Genomic DNA, 24,636 nt, shown 5'->3' on the forward strand with positions numbered 1-24,636 from the left:
AATAAATACAATTGAATGAATGAATGAATGAAATGAAAAGCCTGTTCTTGATCGGTCAGAGGTGAGGGGCCGAAATCCGAGGCTCCGGGACCAGACAGGGCCGGAAGCCACGGTGGGCAGGGAGGGAAGGATGGGATATGGGGACAGCCCGGCCCCTTCCCCAGTAGGGACTCTCGCTGCCCACGTTTTGGGTTGGCACTGAGTCTAGCTGGCACCACCAGTCAGGAATCCCACTGCACCGTGAGGTCCAAGTCTCTGAACAACCAGTCCAGGGCTCCGGCCTCTCCCGGTCCTGGGCCGGAGCCGGGGATCCCCTCGCCGCCCGGCGGCCCCCCTGGGCCCAGATCGCTTTGGGGACCCACCAGGGAGCTGAGCAGATGCCAGCGCTCCGGCCCAGGCTCTTCCGCTTCGGGGTCGCCGTCCACTTGAACGGACGAGAGGAGGGAGGCCGGGGCCAGGTTCTGGCGCTGGAGGTAGCCCCGGGCCTCCAACTCCAGTCCCCCACCCCCGGCCGGGGTCCACGGCGGGTGGAGGAGGGGCAGGCTGACCTCCTGCCAGTCCCTCCGCAGCCCCAAGGCCTGGACACGCAAATCCAGGTCTAGCGGGAATATACGCGGGTCATCCCGGTGCTGACGGTCACCCCCGGGGACGGCCATCCGCCTCTCCTGGATGGATTTGGGGAACCACCCGGCTGCCGGAGCCCGAACCTGGAGCCGGAGGCCTGGTTCGTCCCGGGTGTGTTTCTGGGGGAGAGGCGACCCTTGGCCGTCGCACTCGACGCCCACCACGCACACCCCGTAGAAAGGGGGCGGCGGGGTGAGCGGCAGAGAGGGCCGCCGGGTGTAGGGCTGGGGGGACGGGCTCTTCCGCAAAGGGGCCAGGCCGGCGTGGTCGGAGTCCCGCTCGACGTAGGTGGTCTCCGGGCAGCTGGGCAAACCCTGGGGCGTCTTGGAGGCCTCCTTCAGATCGGGGTGCGGCCCTGGGGGAGCAGGGGTGGCCGGCGGGGCGAGGTCACAGACCGGGGTGAGGACGTGCTCCCGGGTGAACTTCAGCGGGTGGTACGTCAGAACCTTCTGCAGGTCCTGCTGGGGAATCGATCAATCATCAATCAATTGTATTTATTGAGCGCTTACTGTGTGCAGAGCACTGTACTAAGCACTTGGGAAGTACAAGTTGGCAACATATAGAGACAGTCCCTACCCAACAGTGATGATGATGATGATGGCATTTGTTAAGCGCTTACTATGTGCAAAGCACTGTTCTAAGCCCTGGGGAGGATACAAGGTAATCAGGTTGTCCCACGTGGGGCTCACAGTCTTAATCCCCATTTTACAGATGAGGGAACTGAGGCTCAGAGAAGTTAAGTGACTTGCCCAAGGCCACACAGCAGACACGTGGCGGAGCCGGGATTCGAACCCATGACCTCTGACTCCAAAGCCCGGGCTCTTTCTATTGAGCCAAGCTGCTTCTCAACAGTGGGGAAGCGGGGGGAAGGCAGAGTTAGAGAAATGCGTACTTACTATTCTATTTATTTCATTATCGCTGCACATCTAGCTTTATTTCTATTTATTGTGATGACTTGACACCTGTCCACGTGTTTTGTTTTATTGTCTGTCTCCCCCTTCTAGACCGTGAGCCCGTTGTTGGGTAGGGACCGTCGCTATATGTTGCCGACTTGTAATAATAATAATGATGGCATTTGTTAAGCACTTACTATGTGCAAAGCACTGTTCTAAGCGCTGGGGGGGATACAAGGTGATCAGGTTGTCCCTCGGGGGGGCTCACAGTCTTCATCCCCATTTTACAGATGAGGTCACTGAGGCTCCGAGAAGTTAAGTGACTTTCCCAAGCTCACACAGCGGATATGTGGCGGAGCCGGGATTCGAACCCATGACCTCTGACTCCAAAGCCCGGGCTCTTTCTACTGAGCCACGCTGCTTCTCTAAGCGCTTGTACTTTCCAATCACTTAGTATAGTGCTCTGCATACAGTAAGCGCTCAATAAATACAATTGAATGAATGAATGAATAGAGCAGCAGAGGGCCTAATGGATCAGCGCTTAGAACAGTGCTTTGCACATAGAAAGTGCTTAACAAATGCCATCATTATTATTATTATAGAGCACAAGCCTGCGAGTCAGAAGGACCTGGGTTCTAATCCCTTCTCTGCCACTTGTCGGCTGTGTGACCTTGGGCGAGCCACTTCTCTTCTCAGTTACCTCATCTGCGAAATGGGGATTGAGACTGTTAGCCCCTCATGGGACAGGGACTGTGTACAACCCAATTTGCTTGCATCTATTCCAGTGACTGGCACAGAGTAAGTGCTTACAAAAAATCACTGTTGTTGTTATTATTATTATTATTATTATTATTATTATTATTATTATTATTATTATTGGGGGCAAAAGGGAATAGCCAGGCCTTAACTTCCAAAAGGCAACTCACCCACTCAGCTCAATCTCGACTATCCAGGTTTTGCATTATCCACTGGCCCTTTGTGCTTAGTACAGTGTTCTGTGCCCATTTCGCGAATAAGTCGATTGGTTGATTTTTTTTCATTCATTCATTCAATCGTATTTATTGAGCGCTTACTGTGTGCAGAGCACTGTACTAACCACCTGGGAAGTACAAGTCGGCAACATCTAGAGACGGTCCCTACCCAACAACGGGCTTACAGTCTAGAAGCACCTGTATGTATGTGTATATGTTCATACGTATTTATTACTCCATTTATTTTTTTGTACATATTTATAATAATAATAATGATGGCATTTATTAAGTGCTTACTATGTGCAATGCACTGTTCTAAGCGCTGGATTTTATTCTATTTATTTTATTTTGTTAATATGTTTTGTTGTCTGTCTCCCCCTTCTAGATTGAGCCCGCTGTTGGGTAGGGACTGTCCCTATATGTTGCCATCTTGTACTTCCCAAGCACTTAGTACAGTGCTCTGCACACAGTAAGCGCTCAATAAATACGATTGATTGATTGATTGGGTAGGGACTGTCTCTATAAGTTGCCGACTTGTACTTCCCAAGCGCTTAGTACACTGCTCTGCACACAGTAAGCGCTCAATAAATACGATTGATTGATCGATTGGGTAGGGACCGTCTCTATATGTGGCCGACTTGTACTTCCCAAGTGCTTAGTACACTGCTCTGCACACAGTAAGCGCTCAGTACATGTGATTGAATGAATGAACGAATAGAAGGGGGAGACGGACAACAAAACAAAACACGTGGACAGGTGTCAAGTCGTCAGAATAAATAGAAAGAAAGCTAGATGCACAGCATTAACACAATAAATAGAATAGTAAATATGGACAAGTAAAATAAATGGAGTGATAAATCCGTACAAACATATATACAGGTGCTGTGGGGAGGAGAAGGAGGTAGGGTGGGGGTGATGGGGAGGGGGAGAGGAAAAATGTTTTCCTCCTACTTTCCGCTTTTTGGCCCACCGCTTCCCAACGGCGGTCCCGGGAACTCAAACTGATGCCCGTTGGAAAGGGATTGAGACTCTCTACTTGGTTTTCCTCCCCAAAGCCGGGTCGGGGTGGCTCCCTCCCTCCCGGGTTGCCAGTCCCTTACCAAGACACGGGGCTGCTGCATGTGCTTGTTGATGTACTTGTAGGTCACAAAACAGGCCACGGCGACGAGGAATCCCATGGTGAACAGGGACATTCCGGAGAAATAGTAGGTCCAGGTTCGGTCTGGGAGAAGGGACGCGAAAACGGAGTCAATGGGAAGCCGAGGGAAAAAGTCCCAGCTAGAGATTCCCAGGTCAAAATTCACAATCTATTTTATGTATGGCTTAACCAGGTTTTTGGCTCCTTCTTCTTCTTCTAATCCCTTCCGTAAGAGAAGCAACGTTCTCTAGTGGGTAGAGCTGGGAGTCAGAAGGATCTGGGTTCTAATCCCGGCTCTGCCGCATGTCCGCTGTGTGATCTTGGGCAAGGCGCTAAACTTCTCTGAGCCTCAGTTATCACAAAGTGGGGATTAAGAGTGTGAGCCCCATGTGGGACAGGGACTGTGTCCAATCTGATTAAGTTGGATCTACTCCGGCACTTTGAATGGTACTGGGCTTATAGAAAGCGCTTAACAAGTACCATCATTATTATTATTACATAGTTTAAACCCTGTTGCTTCCCCGTACCTGCAATTTATTTTAGTGTCTGTCTTCCCCTACCAGTTTGTCGGATCTCTGAGGCCAGGGATCATGGCTCCTAATTCTATTGTACTCTCCCAAATGCTTAGCACCATGCCCTGCATCATCATCATCAATCGTATTTATTGAGTGCTTACTATGTGCAGAGCACTGTACTAAGTGCTTGGGAAGTACAAATTGGCAACATATAGAGACAGTCCCTACCCAACAGTGGGCTCACAGTCTAAAAGGGGGAGACAGAGAACAAAACCAAACATACTAACAAAATAAAATAAATAGAATAGATATGTCATAGAGTAAGAATCCAATAAATACTATTTATTTACTGACTGTCAGCTCCTTGTGGGCGGGAAATGTGTCTACCGACCTCGTATTTATTATACTCTACCAAGCTCTCAATAGAGTGCGTTGCACACAGTAAGCGCTCAATAAATCCCATTGATGATGATGCTACTGACTGATAATCCCGAGCCTCATTCTAGCCGATAGGAAGATGGTAGGAAGATTGAGGTTCCCACCCCAATCTGGTTTTAGCAGCAGGCGGGTCATGAGTCAAATTTGGGTGAAGGCATGGCTTTCTTGAGACTGAAGAGATGAATTAGGATGAGAATAAGTTCCTAGGACTGGATGGCTTTCCTTTCAGAGTTCGGGAGGAACTCGGGAACAAGTTGCAGACTGGAAGGAAAGAGTAACTGACCTGTCGTTACAAACGGCGCCTTCAGGGTCTCCACCGGGGTCTGAACTGCTTTCTTGCTGTGCACCCCATGGGAGGAACACCAGCCCAGAGAGGGTGCGGCACAGCCCCTTTCCCTACTTTACAAATGGGGGGGAAATCAGAGCCCTGAGCCGTTCAGGGACCCTTCCAAGGTCCCACGGCCGGACCGGCGTTCAAGCCTGGGCTTCCTTCTAGATTTTGAGCCCACTGTTGGGTAGGGACTGTCCCTAGATGTTGCCAACTTGTACTTCCCAAGCGCTTAGTCCAGTGCTCTGCACACAGTAAGCGCTCAATAAATACTATTGATTGATTGATTGATTCCCGTTTCACGCCCGGCCGGGCTTACCTGGTAGAGTCCTCACACTGAATTTGTGGGTCGGGCTGTGCTTGGCTAAGTTGGGGATCAGAATGCCCACGGTGCCGCTATACTCCGTGTCGGGGGCCAAACCGGGAAATACGTATTCTTTCTCCTTCCCCTCCTTGATCTGAAGGGGAGAAAGAAACCGGACGAGAAATTACTCCCTCTTGAAGGAGCCCCGGTTATTTAATTCCCGCCATTCCCATAGCACGCCCCCAACCCCATCACTGTATATAGGTATATATGTTTGTACATATTTATTACTCTATTTATTTATTTATTTATTTTACTTGCACATATCTATTCTATTTATTTTATTTTGTTAGTATGTTTGGTTTTGTCTCCCCATTTTAGACTGTGAGCCCACTGTTGGGTAGGGACTGTCTCTATATGTTGCCAATTTGTACTTCCCAAGCGCTTAGTACAGTGCTCTGCACACAGTAAGCGCTCAATAAATACGATTGATGATGATGATCAATCAATCAATCAATCAATCGTATTTATTGAGCGCTTACTATGTGCAGAGCACTGTACTAAGCGCTTGGGAAGTACAAATTGGCAACACATAGAGACAGTCCCTACCCAACAGTGGGCTCACAGTCTAAAAGGGGGAGACAGAGAACAGAACCAAACATACCAACAAAATAAAATAAATAGGATAGAAATGTACAAGTAAAATAAATAAATAAATAAATAGAGTAATAAATGTTGATCACTGGACCTCCATCTCATCTATCTTGCCACCGATCTCTCGCCCACGTCCTGCCTCTGGCCTGTTATGGCCTCCTTCTTTGTATCCGAGAGACAACGACTCTCAGCATGGCTCAGTGGAAAGAGCCCGGGTTTTGGAGTCAGAGGTCATGGGTTCAAATCCCAGCTCTGCAACTTAGCTGTGTGGCTTTGGCTAAGTCACTTCACTGGGCCTCAGTTCCCTCATCTGTAAAATGGGGATTAAGACTGTGAGCCCCACGTGGGACAACCTGATCACCTTGTAAACTGCCCAGCGCTTAGAACAGTGCTTTGCACATAGTAAGCGCTTAATAAATACCGTCATTATTATTCAAAGCCTTATGGAAGGCCCATCTCCTCCAAGAAGTCTTCCCTGACTGCTCCCTCCTTTCCTTTTCTCCCAGTCCCTTCTCCGTCCCCTGACTCGCTCCCTTTATTCATCTCCCCCTCTCAGCCCCACACTGCTTATCAATCAATCAATCAATCAATCGTATTTATTGAGCGCTTACTGTGTGCAGAGCACTGTACTAAGCGCTTGGGAAGTCCAAGTTGGCAACATATAGAACCAGTCCATACCCAACAGTGGGCTCACAGTCTAGAAGGGGGAGACAGAGAACAAAACCAAACAGATGAACAAAATAAAATAAATAGAATGGATATGTACAAGTAAAATAAATAAATAAATTGAGTAATAAATATGTACAATATGCTTATGTCCCTATCTGTCATTTATTCATTTCTATTCATGTCTGTCTCCCCGACTCTAGACTGCAAACTCACTGTGGGCAGGGAATGTGTCACTTTATTGTTGTATTGTACTCTCCCGAGCTCTTAGAACAGCTCAAGGCCCTACTGAGCGCTCACCTCCTCCAGGAGGCCTTCCCAGACTGAGCCCCTTCCCTCCTCTCCCCCTCGTCCCCCTCTCCATCCCCCCCATCTTACCTCCTTCCCTTCCCCACAGCACCTGTATATATGGATATATGTTTGTACATATTTATTACTCTATTTATTTACTTTACTTGTACATATCTATTCTATTTATTTTATTTTGTCAGTATGTTTGGTTTTGTTCTCCGTCTCCCCCTTCTAGACTGTGAGCCCGCTGTTGGGTAGGGACCGTCTCTATGTGTTGCCGACTTGTACTTCCCAAGCACTTAGTCCAGTGCTCTGCACACAGTAAGCGCTCAATAAATACGATTGATTGATTGATTGATTGATTCCCCACAGCACCTGTATATATGTATATATGTTTATACATATTTATTACTCTATTTATTTATTTACTTTACTTGTATATATCTATTCTATTTATTTTATTTTGTCAGTATGTTTGGTTTTGTTCTCCGTCTCCCCCTTCTAGACTGTGAGCCCGCTGTTGGGTAGGGACAGTCTCTATGTGTTGCCGACTTGGACTTCCCAAGCGCTTAGTCCAGTGCTCTGCACACAGTAAGTGCTCAATAAATACGATTGATTGATTGATTGATTGATTCCCTGCGTACTGTAAGCGCTCAGTGAATACCAATGATTAATCGCTCCAAGGGAAACAACAGTTGGAAACCACATCATCTCTTTCAGAGAATCTCCGGGCTTGGACCGGCTCCCTGGACATGAGACCCGCCACCTGGGAGCTTCCAAAATAGTTCATGCGAATGAGGTCAGGCGTTTAAAAAAAGCCACAATTAACAAGTCACAGAGTCCCCTACCCTCTTTCTCCCTTCTGTGACACCCTCGCACTTGGATTTGAACTCTTTATTCACCACCCCCCCCCTCATCCCCAGCCTGCCGTAGCGGATAAAACGTGGGGGTCATGGGTTCTAATCCCGGCTCTGCCACTTGTCTGCTGGGTGGCCTTGGGCAAGTCACCTCGCTTTTCTGTGCCTCAGTTCCCTCGTGTGTCAAACGGGGATTAAGACCGTGAGCAACCTGAATATACGTATATATGTTTGTACATATTTATTACCCTATTTACTCTAGAAGCAGCGTGGCACAGTGGAAAGACACGGGCCTGGGAATCAGAGGTCATGGGTTTGAGTGTTTTAGACTGTGAGCCCACTGTTGGGTAGGGACTGTCTCTATGTGTCGCCAATTTGTACTTCCCAAGCGCTTAGTACAGTGCTCTGCACATAGTAAGCGCTCAATAAATACGATTGATGATGATGATGAATCCTGGCTCCGCCACATGTCTGCTGTGTGACCTTGGGCAAGTCACTTAACTTCTCTTAGCCTCAGTTATCTCATCTGTAAAATGGGGATTAGGACTGTGAGCCCCACGTGGGACAACGTGATCGCCTTGCATCCTCCAGCGCTTAGAACAGTGCTTTGCACATAGTAAGCGCTTAACAAATTCCATTATTATTATTATTATTATTTATTTATTTGTACATATTTATTCTATTTGTACTTCCCAAGCGCTTAGTTGTACTTCCCAAGCGCTTAGTTATACTTCCCAAGCGCTTAGTACAGTGCTCTGCACACACTAAGCGCTCAATAAATACGATTGATTGATTGATTGATTTGATTTTGTGAATATGTAGAGAAGCAGCATGGCTCAGTGGAAAGAACCCGGGCTTTGGAGTCAGAGGTCATGGGTTCAAATCCCAGCTTTGCCACTTGCCAGCTGTGTGACTTTGGGCAAGTCACTTCACTTCTCTGCGCCTCAGTTCCCTCATCTGTAAAATGGGGTTGAAGACTGTGAGCCCCCCGTGGGACAACTTGATCACCTTGTAACCTCCCCAGCGCTTAGAACAGTGCTTTGCATATAGTAAGCGCTTAATAAATGCTATCATCATCATCATCATCATGTCTTGTTTCGTTCTCTGTCTCCCCCTTCTAGAGTGTGAGCCCGCTGTTGGGTAGGGACCGTCTCTATGTGTTGCCGACTTGTACTTCCCAAGCGCTTAGTACAGTGCTCTGCACACAGTAAGCGCTCAATAAATACGATTGAATGAATGAATGAATGAATCTTTCCAAACCCCCACTTCTTCCCAGGAGGATCATCCGGGTGGGCAGGAGGGAGGCGAGTGTGAACCCCAGCCTGCTCTCTTCGACCTGAGTCAATCACTGAGTCAGTAAGTGCTCAATAAATACGATTGAATGAATGAATGAATGAATGAATGAATTTGCTTGTATCCACCCCAGCACTTAGTACAGTGCCTGGCACATAGTAAGTGCTTAACAAATAACACAATTATTATTATTATTATTACAACACTTCTCCCTCCAGACTATAGGCTTGAATGTCAGTCGATGGTATTTATTGAGTGCTTACTGTGTGCAGAGCAGTGTACTAAGCGCTTGGGAAGTACAACTAAGCGCTTGGGAAGTACAAATAGAATAAATATGTACAAATAAATAAATAGAGCAATAAATACGTACAAACATATATACATATATTCATACATACATGGGCGAGTACACTAGAACAATATAACAGACGCATTCCCTGCCCACAATGAGCTTACAGTCTAGAGAAGGGTTTACCAATTCTGTTGTAATGTATTCATTCATTCGTTCATTCATTCAATCGTATTTATTGAGCGCTTACGGTGTACAGAGCACTGTACTAAGTGCTTGGGAAGTACAAATTGGCAATATATATATATATATATAAATATATATTATATATATATATATTATATATATATATATATATATATATATATATAATGTACTCTCCCAAGCACAGTACAGTATAGTCCTGGACTGTGTACATAGAATAGCGTTCTGCACACAGTAAGCACTCAATAAATACCACTGATATAAATACTGTAGAGAGGAAGCATGGTCTAATGGATAGAGCCCGGGCCTGGGGGTCAGAAGGACCTGGGTTCTAATCCCGGCTCCGCCGCTAGCCTGCTGGGTGACCTTGGGCAACTCACTTCACTTCTCTGAGCCTCAGTTACATCATCTATAAAATGGGGATTAAAGATAACGAGCCCCATGCCGGGCATGGCAAAACATGTTTTGTTTCATTGTCTGTCTCCCCCTTCTAGTCTGTGAGCCTGTTGTTGGGGAGGGACCATCTCTAGATGTCGCTGACTTGTACTTCCCAAGCGCTTAGTACAGTGCTCTGCACACAGTGAGCGCTCAATAAATACGATTGAATGAATGAATGAATGAAATGGACTGTGTCCAACCTGATTAGTTCATATCTACTCCAGCCTCAGTTACCTCATCTGTAAAATGGGGATGAAGACTGTGAGACCTCTGTGGGACAACCTGATCACCCTGTAACCTCCCCAGTGCTTAGAACAGTGCTTTGCACATAGTAAGCCCTTAATAAGTGCCATTATTATTATTATTACAGTGCCTATAAGCACTTAAAAGAATTCCCTATAAAAAATGGATTGATTATGTCCGTATTTGTGATTTTTAGCTCTTAATATGGGCTCAGTTGGAAGAGCCCGGGCTTTGGAGTCAGAGGTTATGGGTTCAAACCCCGGCTCTGCCAATTGTCAGCTGGGTGACTTTGGGCAAGTCACTTCACTTCAATTCACTTCTCTGGACCTCAGTTACCTCATCTGTAAAATGGGGATTAAGACTGCGAGGCCCCCCGTGGGACAACCTGATCACCTTGGAACCTCCCCAGTGCTTAGAACAGGGCTTTGCACATAGTAAGCGCTTAATCAATGCCATTATTATTATTATTACAGTGCCTATAAGCGCTTAAAAGAATTCCATATAAAAAATGGATTGATTATGTCCGTATTCGTGATTTTTTTGAACGTTCGCCTCCCCTGCTAGACAGTGAGGAATGAGGAACGTGTGTATAATAATAATAATAATGCTGATATTTGTTAAGCGCTTACTATGTGCAAAGCACTGTTCTAAGCGCTGGGGGGAATACAAGGAGATGAGGTTGTCCCATTTGGGACTCACAGTCTTAGTCCCCATTTTACAGATGAGGGAACTGAGGCACAGAGGAGTGAAGTGACTTGCCCAAGGTCACACAGCAGACATGTGGGGGAGACGGCATTCGAACCCACGACCTCTGACTCCGAAGCCCGCGCTCTTTCCACTGAGCCACGCTGCCCCAATATATCAACTCTGTTATACTGTCCTCTCCCAAGCGCTTGGTACCCTGCTCTGCGCACAATAAGCGCTCGATAAATACGACGGAGTGATGGAGTTGAGAGGCTCTTCAGAGCCCGGAAGGGGCAAGGGAGGAGTCGGCCCCGGGGGAGGAGGTTCAACCATGTATTATTTCCCAAGTGATTAGTCCAGTGCTCTGCACACAGTAAGCGCTCAATAAATACGATTGAATGAATGGATGAATGAATGAACCAGGCTTGAACGGATGGATGAATCCCCTTTTAGACTGTGAGCCCACTGTTGGGTAGGGACTGTCTCTATATGTTGCCAATTTGTACTTCCCAAGCGCTTAGTACACATAGTAAGCGCTCAATAAATACGATTGATGATGATGATGATGGTGAATGAACCAGGCCTTGACGCGGGGCTGTGAGGGCAGGGCGAAAGTACCATGTGGTGGGTCTGGTTGATGTTTATCCTCAGGTGGTAGAGCAGGTTGGGGAAGATGTCCTCCAGAGCCAGCGGGGAGCCGCTCGGGTCCCTGGCCAGCGTGAGGGACGGGCCCAGGATGAACCGAATCGAGTCCACGCCGGGGTCGAAGGTCACGTCCGGAGGCTTCAGCTCGGCTGGGAGGGTGGGAGAGGAGGGGTCAGAGGGCGGGTGCCCATCCCTGACGGCAAATTCCATGGTCCTCCCCTCTCTGGCTGCCTTTTCCTTTGCCCCCCAACCCCGGGGCCGAGGGGGATGCCTCCCGAGGAGGGCGGGACTGGAGTAAGGAGGAGACGGGCTTGACAAACTGGAATGCCCTCCCTCTGCCCATCCGCCAAGCTAGCTCTCTTCCTCCCTTCAAGGCCCTGCTGAGAGCTCACCTCCTCCAGGAGGCCTTCCCAGACTGAGCCCCTTCCTTCCTCTCCCCCTCGTCCCCCTCTCCATCCCCCCCATCTTACCTCCTTCCCTTCCCCACAGCACCTGGATATATGTAGATATGTTTGTACATATTTTTTACTCTATTTATTTTATTTGTACCTATCTATTCTATTTATTTTATTTTGTTAGTATGTTTGGTTCTGTTCTCTGTCTCCCCCTTTTAGACTGTGAGCCCACTGTTGGGTAGGGACTGTCTCTAGATGTTGCCAATTTGTACTTCCCAAGCGCTTAGTACAGTGCTCTGCACATAGTAAGCCCTCAATAAATACGATTGATGATGATGATGATGATGATGACAAACAGCAAGAGGGATTTAAGCAAGATATAGGGAGGGTTCATTCATTCATTCATTCAATCGCTTACTGTGTGCAGAGCACTGTACTAAACGCTTGGAAAGCACAAGTTGGCAGCATATAGAGATGGTCCCTACCCAACAGTGGGCTCACAGTCTAGAAGAGGGTTTTCAGGCGCGGGGACCGAGGCAGGTCGTTGAATGGTCTAGTGGAAACAGCATGAGCTTGGAAGCAGAGGACCTTAGTACAGCGCTCTGCACGCAGTAAGCGCTCAATAAATACGATTGAATGACCTGGATTCTAACGCCGGCTCCATCTGTCGTCCTTCCGTCTGACGGGTGGCCCTGTCAGTCACCTCAACTGTTCCAACGGGAATTTAATCCTCCTCCTTCTGATTTTGTGAGCCCCACATGGGACAGGGACCATGTCCAACCTGATTATCTCGTGTCTACCCCAGTGGTTAGTACAGTGCCTGGTACCTAGTAAGTGCTTAACAAGTACCATAAATAAAAACTAGTCCTATGAAGAGAGTCACTTACCCAGCTGCCTGGGATAGATTACATGTGATCTTTCCCATTCAAGCATGGCATAGTATATGTATATACCTGTAGAACAGTGCTCTGCACATAGTAAGCGCTTAATAAATGCCATTATTATTATTATTATATATGTATATATGTTTGTACGTATTTATTACTCTATTAATTTATTTATTTTACTTGTACATATCTATTCTATTTATTTTATTTTGTTAATATGTTTGGTTTTGTTGTCTGTCTCCCCCTTCTAGACTGTGAGCCCACTGCTGGGTAGGGACCGTCTCTAGATGTTGCCAACTTGGACTTCCCAAGCGCTTAGTACAGTGCTCTGCACACAGTAAGCGCTCAATAAATACGATTGAATGAAAATGAATGAATAGAGCCCGGGCCTGGGAGCTAGAAGGTCATGGGTTCTAATCCCAGCTCCGCCACCAGTCTGCTGTGTGACCCTGGGCAAGTCACTTAGCCTCTCCGTGCCTCACTTACATCATCCGTAAAATGGGGATGGAGACTGTGAGCCCCACGTGGGACAACCTGATTACCTTGTATCCACCCCAGCGCTTCGTACTGTGCTTGGCGCGTAGTAAGTACTCGACAAAATAATAACAATAACACTAAATATGATCAGAGGAGTGAACGAACAGTGCTCCGCATGCAGTAAGCGCTCAGTAAATACGATTGATTGATTGATTGATTAAATATGTTTGATGGATTGAGGAGCCTGAGGTCCTATGGATTCCTGGGGGCTGAAGATGCAGGTGGTTGGAGGAGTAGGGTGGGGAACGGGAGAGAGAGGGATGGAGGAGCACTCAAGCACTTAGTACAGTGCTCTGCACACAGTAAGCGCTCAATAAATACGATTGATTGATTGATTGATTGATTGATTAAACAAGATTGATGGATTGAGGAGCCTGAGGTCCTACGGATTCCTGGGGGCTGAAGATGCAGGTGGTTGGAGGAGGAGGGTGGGGAAGGGGAGAGAGAGGGATGGAGGAGCGCTCAAGCACTTAGTACAGTGCTCTGCACACAGTAAGCGCTCAATAAATACGATTGATTGGTTAAAAATGATTGACGGATTGAGGAGCTTGAGGTCCTACGGATTCCTGGGGGCTGAAGATGCAGGTGGTTGGAGGAGGAGGGTGGGGAAGGGGAGAGAGAGGGATGGAGGAGAGGCGGGGAGGGCAGCTGAGTCCAGACAGTAACTCACTCTCAGTTTTCGGGTTGAACCTGTGCGTCTTGAAGGAGGCTGACAGGCCGCTCTCGGTGAGGGCCGTCACTCGGGCGTAGTAGTACTCGCAGATGTTTCCGGTCTCCCCCGTCAGGTTGCACGATTGAGAAGTCATGTTTTGGCAGCCCCCTTTCTCCTGCCACCGCTTCGTTCCATAGCTAGGGGGAAACCCAACAGCTCTAGTTCCTTCTTTTTCCTTTAAATGATATTTGTTAAACGCTTACTCTGTGCCAGGCTCTGTACTAAGCGCTAAGATACAACACGATCAGGTCGGACGCAGTCCCCGTCCCACACGGGCCGCGTGATCTCAATCCCCATTTTACTGATGTTGGAATTCAGGCCCGGAGAAGTGACCTGGCCAAGGTCACACAACTGACTGTGAGCCCACTATTGGGCAGGGACTGTCTCTATATGTTGCCAATTTGTACTTCCCAAGCGCTTAGTACAGTGCTCTGCACACAGTAAGCGCTCAATAAATATGATAGAATGAATGAACTGATAAGTGATGAGAAGCAGCGTGGCCTAGCGGGTAGAGCCCGGGCCTTAGAGTCGGAAGGACCTGGGTTCTAATCCCGGCTCCACCACTTGTCCACTGTGTGACCTTAAACATGTCACTTCGCTTCTCTGGGCCTCAGTTTCCTCATCTGGAAAACGGGGAGCGAGGCCGGGAGCCCCACGTGGGACAGGGACCGTGTCCAACCCGATTTGCTTGTATCCACCCCAGCGCTTAGTACGGGGCCTGGCACGTAGTAAGCGCTTAACAAATCCCGCAATTATTATTATTAACAACTAACGAGGCTTCTCTTCCATTCCGTGTTGCCAACTTGTACTTCCCAAGTGCTTAGTCCAGTGCTCTGCACACAGTAAGCGCTCAATAAATACGATTGAATGAATTCCCCCAGCACGTCGTGACTTGCCCCAAGAGGGGAGGTCAGCGGGCATCAGCAGGGTGGTTGGGGGGGTTTGGGGAGCAGAAGGTAAGAAGGGGGTGATCGGGATGAGGGATTGGCAGCGGGAACACTGACATGGAATAGGCGACGCTGAAGACGGTTTCCGGGGTGCTGTTTTTGCCACGTTCCCATATCAGGATGTTTTCAAAGTTGGTCGAGTGGAATCTGAGGTGTTTGAGCAACTCTGGGCCGTTCGCCTCTGAGGACTCTAGGAGACACACAAGCAGGGTCAGTCCGGCGGCTACTCAATCCATCAATCAATCAATCCATTCATTCATTCAATCGTATTTATTGAGCACTTACTGAGCGCAGAGCACTGGACTAAACGCTTCATGAATGGATTAATCCATTCATTCATTCATTCATCCGATTGTATTTAGGAGAAGCAGCGTGGTCTTGTGGGCTCTAGCCACACGTCAACAGACCACAAGTGGCTTGGGAGTCAGAAGGACCTGGATTCTAATTCCACCCCTGCCACTCGTCTACTGTGTGACCTTGGGCGAGTCACATCACTTCTCTGGGCCTCGGTTATCTCATCTGGAAAATGGAGATTGAAACTGTGAGCCCCATGTGGGCTAGGGACTGTATTCAATTTGATTTGCCCGTATCGACCCCAGCACTTAGTACAGTGCCTGGCACATAGTAATAATAATAATGGCATTTATTAAGCGCTTACTATGTGCAAAGCACCATTCTAAGCACTGGGGATAATAATAATAATAATGATGGTATTTATTAAGCGCTTACTATGTGCAAAGCACCGTTCTAAGCACTGGGGATAATAATAATAATAATAATAATAATAATAATAATAATGGTATTTGTTAAGCACTTACTACTACTAATAATAATAATGATGACATTTATTAAGTGCTTACTATGTGCAAAGCACCGTTCTAAGCACTGGGGATAATAATGATAATAATAATGATGGTATTTGTTAAGCGCTTACTACTACTACTACTACTACTACTAATAATGACATGTATTAAACACTTACTATGTGTAAAGCACCGTTCTAAGTGCTGGGGATGTTACAAGGTGATCAGGTTGTCCCCCGGGGGGCCCACAGTCTTCATCCCCATTTTCCAGATGAGGTCGCTGAGGCGCAGAGAAGTGAAGTGACTTGTCCAAAGTCACATAGCTGACAAGTGGCGGAGCTGGGATTTGAACCCATGACCTCTGACTCCAAAGCCCGTGCTCATTCCACTGAGCCACGCTGCTTCTCTTACATGGTACATAGTAAGCACTTAAATACCATTATTATTATTATTATTATTTTACTGAGCGCTTACTACGTGCAGAGCACTGTTCCGATCGCTTGGGAGAGTACAATCCAACAATATAATAGACACACTCCCTGCCCACAACGAGCTTCCAGTCTAGAGCGGGGGACAGCCAGCAAAAGAAATAACGGTATTAACTGGACACCTACTGAGTGCAAAGTGCTGTACTAAGTGCTTGGAGAATACAGCAATCGATTAATCCATCAATCGACAGTATGTACGGAGCACGTACCTTGTGCAGACTGTTGAACCCGGCCCTGGCCCCCTGGGAGCTTACATTCTAATGGGGAAGACAGACAGAAATGATTTAGAAATAGTGGGAGTGAAGCCTCCTTTCAATCAATCAATCAATCAATCAATCATATTTATTGAGCGCTTACTGTGTGCAGAGCACAGAGCTTAGAACGGTTCTTTGCACATAGTAAGCGCTTAATAAATGTCATTATTATTATTATTATTAGTAAGCGCTTAAATACCATCATTATTATTATCATTATTATCCCCATTGCTTAGAACGGTGCTTTGCACATAGTAAGCGCTTAGTAAATACCTCCTTTCAATCAATCAATCAATCATATTTATTGAGCGCTTACTGTGTGCAGAGCACTGGACTAAGCGCTTGGGAAGTCCAAGTTGGCAACATATAGAGACAGTCCCTGCCCAACAGTGGGCTCACAGTCTAAAAGGGGGAGACAGAGAACAAAACCAAGTATACGAACAAAGTAAAATAAATAGAATAGATATGTACAGGTAAAATAAATAAATAAATAGAGTAATAAATCTGTACAAACATATATACATCTATACAGGTGCTGGGGGGGAAGGGAAGGAGGTAAGATGGGGGGATGGAGGCGGGGACGAGGGGGAGAGGAAGGAAGGGAAGGAATGAATTTCATTCATTCATCCAATCGTATTTATTGAGCGCTTATGGTGTGCAATGTGGAAAGTACAATTCGGCGACAGACAGAGGCAATCCCTACCCAAAAATGGGCTCCCGGCCCCTTCCGACCTCCAGACTGCTCACTGTAGGTGGAGACTGTATCTGTTTATTGTTATTTTGTCCTCTCCCAAGCGCCAAGAAGTGCTCAGAACACAGTAAGCGCTCAATAAATAGCACTGAAATGAAGTGAATGAATGAGGAGAGGTGGGGCTGAGGGGTGCGGGGCTGTGAGGGGTCGTTCACCTCCTCGTCCACGGTCACGGGAGGGCCGAGGGCCAGGCCCTGGAGGGTACAGGGTGGCACCAGGATTGGACTCTCACCCTGGAGCGCCGGGATGGGTCAATGATTGACACGGCCTCCCGTGCAGAGGCCTCATTCATTTATTCATTCATATTTATTGAGCGCTTACTGTGTGCAGACCACTGTACTAAGCGCTGGGAACTGGGGAAGGGGCCTGGCCTGGGGCGGGCGAACTTGGGACGCCTCTCGTTCATTCATTCATGTTGCCAACTTGTAGTTATGTTGCCAACTTGTACTTCCCAAGTGCTTAGTACAGTGCTCTGCACACAGTAAGCGCTCAATAAATACAATTGATTGATTCATTCAATCGCATTTATTGAGCGCTTACTGTGTGCAGAGCACTGTACTAAGGGCTTGGAAAGTACAATTAGGCAATAAATGGAGACAATCCCTACCCAACAATGGGCTCACAGTCTAGAAGGGGGAGACAGACAACAAAACAAAACAAGTAGAGGGGCGTCGATACCACCAAACTAAATAGAATTATAGATAATAGACTAGACTGTGAGCCCACTGTTGGGCAGGGACTGTCTCTATATGTTGCCAACTTGTACTTCCCAAGCGCTTAGTCCAGTGCTCTGCACACAGTAAGCGCTCAATACATACGATTGAATGAATGAATGAATGAATGTCTCCCCCCTTCTAGACTGTGAGCCCACTGTTGGGTAGGGACCATCTCTATATGTTGCCAACTTGTACTTCCCAAGCGCTTAGTACAGTGCTCTGCACACAGTAAGCACTCAATAAATACGATTGATTGATTGATTGATAATAATAATAAGAGCAGTTATTAAGCGCTTACTGTGTGCAAAACACTGCTCTAAGCTCTGGGGAGGTTACAAGGTGAACAGGTTGTCCCACGTGTGACTCACAGTCTTCATCCCCATTTTCCAGATGAGGTCACTGAGGCCCAGAGAAGCAAAGTGACTTGCCCAGAGTCACACAGCTGACAAGTGGCAGAGCGGGGATTTGAACCCACGACCTCTGACTCCAAAGCCCGGGCTCTTTCCACTGAGCCACGCTGCTTCGCTGTGTGTAGATATACACACAAGATTAATAAATATACACGAATATGCACAAGTGCTTTGGGGAGGGGAAGGGGATAGAGCAGAGGGAATCAATCAATCAATCAATCGTATTTATTGAGTGCTTACTGTGTGCAGAGCACTGGACTAAGCGCTTGGGAAGTACAAGTTGGCAACATATAGAGACAGTCCCTACCTAACAGTGGGCTCAGAGGAGGAGGAGAAGAGGAGCACTCTCCCGAGTGCTTAGTTCAGTGCACCTAGCAAGTCCTCGATCAATATTATCGATTGATTCATCATCATCATCATCAATCATATTTATTGAGCGCTTACTGTGTGCAGAGCACTGTACTAAGCGCTTGGGAAGTAGGAGATGGGCAGTCAGACTAACCATCCCAGGAGGAGGGTAGACCGCCTTCCCTAGGCTGGGAAATGATCAGGAGAAGGGATTACAACCAGAGCCGCCCTGAGGCAGGGGCATGGATGAGATGAACCTGGGAGGACCCCGTCCCTCTAGACTATAAGCTCGTTGTGGGCTGGGAATTATTGTTTATTGTTCTATCAATCAATCAATCAATCATATTTATTGAGCACTTACTGTGTGCAGAGCACTGGACTAAGCACTTGGGAAGTCCAAGTTGGCAACATCTAGAGACGGTCCCTACCCAACAGCGGGCTCACAGTCTAGAAGGGGGAGACAGAGAACAAAACCAAATGTATTAACAAAATAAAATAAATAGAATAGATATGTACAAGTAAAATAAGAGTAATAAATCCGTACAAACATATATACATATATACAGGTGCTGTGGGGAAGGGAAGGAGGTAAGGCGGGGGGATGGAGAGGGAGACGAGGGGGAGAGGAAGGAGGAGGGAAGGGCTCCTAAGTTCTGTTGTACTCTCCCAAGTGGGAATTATTGTTTATTGTCCTATTGTACTCTCCCAAGTGGGAATTATTGTTTATTATTCTATTGTACTCTCCCAAGTGCTTAGAACTAGGGAAGCAGCATGGCTCAGTGGATAGAGCCCGGGCTTGGGAGTCAGAGGTCATGGGTTCTAATCCTGGGGTCCGCCCCTTGTTGGCTGTGTGACTTTAGGCAAGTCACTTCTCTGTGCCGCAGTTCCCTCATCTGGAAAATGGGGATTAAGACTGTGAGCCCCATGTGGGACAACCTGATTACTTTGTATCCCCCCCCGAGTGCTTAGAACAGTGCTTGGCACGTAGTAAGTGCTTAACAAGGGTCATTATTATTATTATTAGAACAGTGCTCAAGCGCTTAGTACGGTGTTCTGCACACAGTAAGCGCTCAATCAATATGACAATGAATGAACGCTCTGCACACAGTAAGCGCTCAATAAATAAGATTGTTGGGTAGGGACCGTCTCTATATGTTGCCAACTTGGACTTCCCAAGCGCTTAGTACAGTGCTCTGCACACAGTAAGCGCTCAATAAATAGGATTGATCCACTAAGCCTGAGAGGGAGCCTCACTGGCAGAAAACCCTGTGGCTGGTACTTCGTTGGTTCCTCTTCTCTGGTCGGGGGTGGGTTTGGGGTTGGAGGGATAGTCAATGAGTCAGTGGGTGAATAATAATCTTAATAATAATTTTGGTATTTGTTAAGAGCTTACTATGTACAAAGCACCGTTCTAAGCGCTGGGGAGGATACAAGGTGATCAGGTTGTCCCATGTGGGGCTCACAGTCTTAATCCCCATTTTACAGACAAGGTAACTGAGGCCAGAGAAGTTAAATGACTTGCCCAGTCATACAGCTGACACGCGGTGGAGCTGGGATTTGAACCTATGACCCGATTCTTCTGGATTGATTTTCCTCTCCATGACCTTAAAATGTGGGTTTTTTGTTTTTTGTTTCCTTCACTCTAGTTGGGTTTGAAATCCTAAATAGAAAGACAAAGGGTGTCACAAAACGGCCCATTTTGGCCATCTTCACCGAGAGAAAATGAACGTCTACGGCAGGGGTGGCCAAACTTTGGTTCTTCTCCCCTTGCTGTCTCTTGCTGTGTAGCTTGCACACATGTGCGCGTCTAGCTTTAATTCTAGTTGTTCTGATAATAATATAATAATAATAATGATGGCATTTCTTAAGCGCTTACTATGTGCAAAGCACTGTTCTAAGCGCTGGGGAGGTTACAAGGTGATCAGGTTGTCCCACGGGAAGCTCACGGTCTTAATCCCCATTTTCCAGATGAGGTAACTGAGGCCCAGGGAAGTGACTTGCCCAAAGTCACACAGCTGACAATTGCCGGAGCCGGAATTTGAACCCATGACCTCTGACTCCAAAGCCCGGGCTCTTTCCATTGAGCCACGCTGCTTCTGCTGATTTTGACACCTGTCTACCTGTTTTGTTTTGTTATCCGTCTCCCCCGTCTAGACTGTGAGCCCGTTGGTGGGTAGGGACCGTCTCTATATGTTGCCAATTTGGACTTCCCAAGCGCTTAGTACAGTGCTCCGCACACAGTAAGCACTCAATAAATACGACTGAATGAATGAATGAATGACCTCTGATGCCCAAGCCCATGCTCTTTCCACTGAGCCCCACTGCTTCCACACCCAGAGCAGGGAATCCCCCCGGATGGGCGGTGGGAACCCCCGCGTGGCCAAATCCCACCCCACTGACCAGTTCCAGATCTCAAGCCCAGCGAAAACATCCCAGGCCTGGAGTCAGAAGGACCCGGGTCCCACTCCCGGCCCCGCCACTGGTCCGCTGTGTGACCTTGGGCAAGTCACTCCACTTTCTGGGCCTCAGTTTCCACCTCTGGAAAATGGGGATTAGGGCTGTGAGCCCCACGTGGGACAGGGACTGCGTCCACCCTGATTAACTTGTATCAACCCCAAAGCTTAGAAGCGTGCCAGGCGTAGAGTAAGTGCTCAACAGATACCACAATTATTGTTCTTAATTATTATTAGCGGGGAATCCTCCTGGACAGGATGAGGGGATCCCCCCCCCCCAACCAAAGTGGCCAAATCTCACTGCACTGACCAGTTCCAGATCTTGAGTCTCCCCCTCCTTTCCCTCCCCATTCCCCCCGCCTTACCTCCTTCCCCTCCCCACAGCATCTGTATATATGTTTGTACGGATATATATGTATATATGTTCGTACGTATTTATTACTCTATTCATTTATTTTACTTGTACATAGCTATTCTATTTATTTTATTTTGTTAGTATGTTTGGTTTTGTTCTCTGTCTCCCCCTTTTAGACTGTGAGCCCACTGTTGGGTAGGGACTGTCTCTATATGTTGCCAATTTGTACTTCCCAAGCGCTTAGTACAGTGCTCTGCACATAGTAAGCGCTCAATAAATACGATTGATGATGATGATGATGATTTATTACTCTATTAATTAATTTTATTTGTACATATTTATTCTATTTTATTTTGTTAATATGTTTTGTTTTGTTCTCTGTCTCCCCCTTCTAGACTGTGAGCCCGCTGTTGGGTAGGGACCGTCTCTAGATGTTGCCAACTTGGACTTCCCCAGCGCTTAGTCCAGTGCTCTGCACACAGTAAGCGCTCAATAAATATGATTGAATGAATGAATGAGTCCTTCCCAACCCCCACTTCTTCCCGGGAGGACCATCCGGGTGGGCAGGAGGGAGGCGAGTGCGACCCCCAGCCTGCTCTCTCCGACCTGAGTCAATCCCTCCCTTCTTCTTGCCCCCAGCCCAGGCCCACTGGGTCTCGGCCCTGGAGACCGTAAGCTCGCTGTGGGGGACGAGCGTGTCTACCAACTCTGTTACACTGTACTCTCCCAAGCGCTTAGTGCAGTGCTCTGCACACCCAGTAAGCGCTCAATAAATACAATTGATTCATTCATTCGCATCTATCGAGCGCTTACCGTGTGCAGACCACTGCGCTAAGCGCTTGGGAGAGTACGATAGGACAATAGACACCTTCCCTGCCCACAGTGAACTTAGAGTCTAATGATGGCATTTATTATTATTATTATTTTTTAATGGCATTTATTAAGCGCTTACTATGTGCAAAGCACCGTTCTAAGCGCTGAAGAGGTTACAAGGTGATCAGGTTGTCCCACGGGGGGCTCACGGTCTTCATCCCCATTTTCCAGATGAGGGAACTGAGGCCCAGAGAAGTGAAGTGACCTGCCCAAAGTCACCCAGCTGACAATTGGCGGAGCCGGGATTTGAACCCCTGACCTCTGACTCCAAAGCCCGGGCTCTTTCCACTGATCCACGCTGCTTCTAAAGGATTAAAGTCTTCCCAGAGGCCTTCCCAGACTGAGCCCCTTCCTTCCTCTCCCCCTCGTCCCCCTCTCCATCCCCCCCATCTTACCTCCTTCCCTTCCCCACAGCACCTGTATATATGTATATATGTTTGTACATATTTTTCTTACTCTATTTATTTATTTATTTTATTTGTACATATCTATTCCATTTATTTGATTTTGTTAATATGTTTTGTTCTCTGTCTCCCCCTTCTAGACTGTGAGCCCACTGTTGGGTAGGGACTGTCTCTATATGTTGCCAATTTGTACTTCCCAAGCGCTTAGTACAGTGCTCTGCACATAGTAAGCGCTCAATAAATACGATTGATGATGATTAAAGTCTAAAGGATTAAGACCTGTGGGAGCCCCTTCCCCTCGACTACGTGGGCCCGGGAATCACCGGGAACTTTTTGACCGCCGAAGCTGGTTGTCCGGGCCCCTTCCCCAGCCCCAGGACCCACCGGGAGGTAGGAAGAGCCCTCCCAGTACTCACCAGTCACAGCCCAGAAGGCCAGGAGGGCCAGTAGCCTCCTCATCAGGGCCGGGTGGCAAGGTGGGGGACCAAGAGGCGGCCACAGTGGCCTCCCCCAGACTTCTCCCATCTGAGTGGCGACGGAGGTGGCGGGAGCGGAGTCCGCCCGCCCAGAGGAGACTGAGGCAGGTGTATAAAGGTGCCCGGGTCCAGGTGTTGGATTTAAAAAAAAAAAAAAACCGAGCAAATTGCTCCGCCTTGTAAGGATGCCAACAACCTCTTTCCTGATAGGGGTGTTCCCTTTGGCACGGGGTTCGCCGGGAGCTCGTCTTTCCAGTCTGACAGGCGGTACCTTATTTGAGCACGGCTGGGCCCAAATGGTCCCAAGGGGAGTGACGTGCCCTGAGCGTTTCTGCACCAAGGTGATCCAGACACGCAGAGTGAAGTATAGACTGACGTGGGGAGAATGAACGAATGAATTCACTCATTCGATCAATCAATCAATCGTATTTATTGAGCGCTCACTGTGTGCAGAGCGCTGGACTAAGCGCTTGGGAAGTCCAAGTTGGCAACATATAGAGACAGTCCCCACCCAACAGTGGGCTCACAGTCTAAAAGGACTTCAATCGGATTTTTTGAGTGCTTACTGTGTTACCAAGCGCTCGGGAGAGGCCCTGTTGAGAGCTCACCTCCTCCAGGAGGCCTTCCCAGACTGAGCCCCCTCCTTCCCTTCCCCACAGCACCTGTATATATGTTTGTACATATTTATTACTCTATTTATTTTACTTGTACATATCTATTCTATTTATTCTATTTTGTTAATATGTTTGGTTTTGTTCTCTGTCTCCCCCTTCTAGACTGTGAGCCCGCTGTTGGGTAGGGGCCGTCTCTACATGTTCATTCATTCATTCAATCGTATTTATTGAGCGCTTACTGTGTGCAGAGCACTGTACTAAGCGCTTGGGAAGTACCACTTGGCAACATCTAGAGGCAGTCCCTACCCAACAGTGGGCTCACAGTCTAGAAGGGGGAGACAGGGAACAAAACAAATTAACAAAATAAAATAAATATGTACAAATAAAATAGAGTAATAAACACGTACAAATATATATACATATATACAGGAGCTGTGGGGAGGGGAAGGAGATAAGATGGGGGGATTCATTCAATCGTATTTATTAAGCGCTTACGTCACCTTGTACTTCCCAAGCGCTTAGTCCAGTGCTCTGCACACAGTAAGCTCTCAATAAATACGATTGATTGATTGATTGATTGAGAGTACGCTCTAACAGTAAACAGACATTTCCTGCCCCCAGCAGGCTGACAATCTCCAATGTCGAGAGCCGGAGGGGGGATCGGGAGGCCACAAGCTCCCGATGGGAGCATCCCCGGGAGTCTGGGGGACACCGGAGAGGCCGACCGTCCTTCTGTCT

The 24,636-nt window shown here is 47.6% G+C and overlaps 1 protein-coding gene across 2 annotated transcripts; it reads right to left on the reverse strand.

Moving 5' to 3' along the window:
- Positions 1-23,278, reverse strand: IL22RA1 (interleukin 22 receptor subunit alpha 1). 2 transcript variants are annotated; one of them, XM_038758228.1, is made up of 7 exons: positions 23,225-23,278; positions 15,011-15,143; positions 13,965-14,143; positions 11,449-11,624; positions 5,227-5,365; positions 3,589-3,710; positions 1-1,082 (listed from the first exon to the last, which is right to left on the reverse strand). In XM_038758228.1, exons 1-7 carry the CDS (start codon positions 23,265-23,267, stop codon positions 222-224), a joined length of 1,653 nt encoding a protein of 550 aa, XP_038614156.1. In that variant the 5' UTR covers positions 23,268-23,278; the 3' UTR covers positions 1-221. The 2 variants fall into 2 exon arrangements, with proteins under 2 accessions (XP_038614156.1, XP_038614155.1); XM_038758227.1 differs by having other exon boundaries at positions 1-1,085.
- Between the last annotated feature and the right edge of the window lie 1,358 nt (positions 23,279-24,636).

The sequence above is a fragment of the Tachyglossus aculeatus genome, chromosome 16 (genome assembly GCF_015852505.1).
Source record: "Tachyglossus aculeatus isolate mTacAcu1 chromosome 16, mTacAcu1.pri, whole genome shotgun sequence".
Lineage (NCBI taxonomy): Eukaryota > Metazoa > Chordata > Mammalia > Monotremata > Tachyglossidae > Tachyglossus > Tachyglossus aculeatus.

What these genes read in the sequence shown, in the direction of transcription:
- IL22RA1 (XM_038758227.1), bottom strand. Translation starts at nt 23,267, where the DNA reads ATGAGGAGGCTACTGGCCCTCCTGGCCTTCTGGGCTGTGACTG. An exon ending in GTTCAACCCGAAAACTGAGA is followed by an intron (nt 11,625 to 13,964) that starts GTGAGTTACTGT and finishes CCACCCTCCCAG; the next exon opens with CCGAGCTGAAGCCTCCGGAC. An exon ending in TCAACCAGACCCACCACATG is followed by an intron (nt 5,366 to 11,448) that starts GTACTTTCGCCC and finishes TCTCCCCTTCAG; the next exon opens with ATCAAGGAGGGGAAGGAGAA.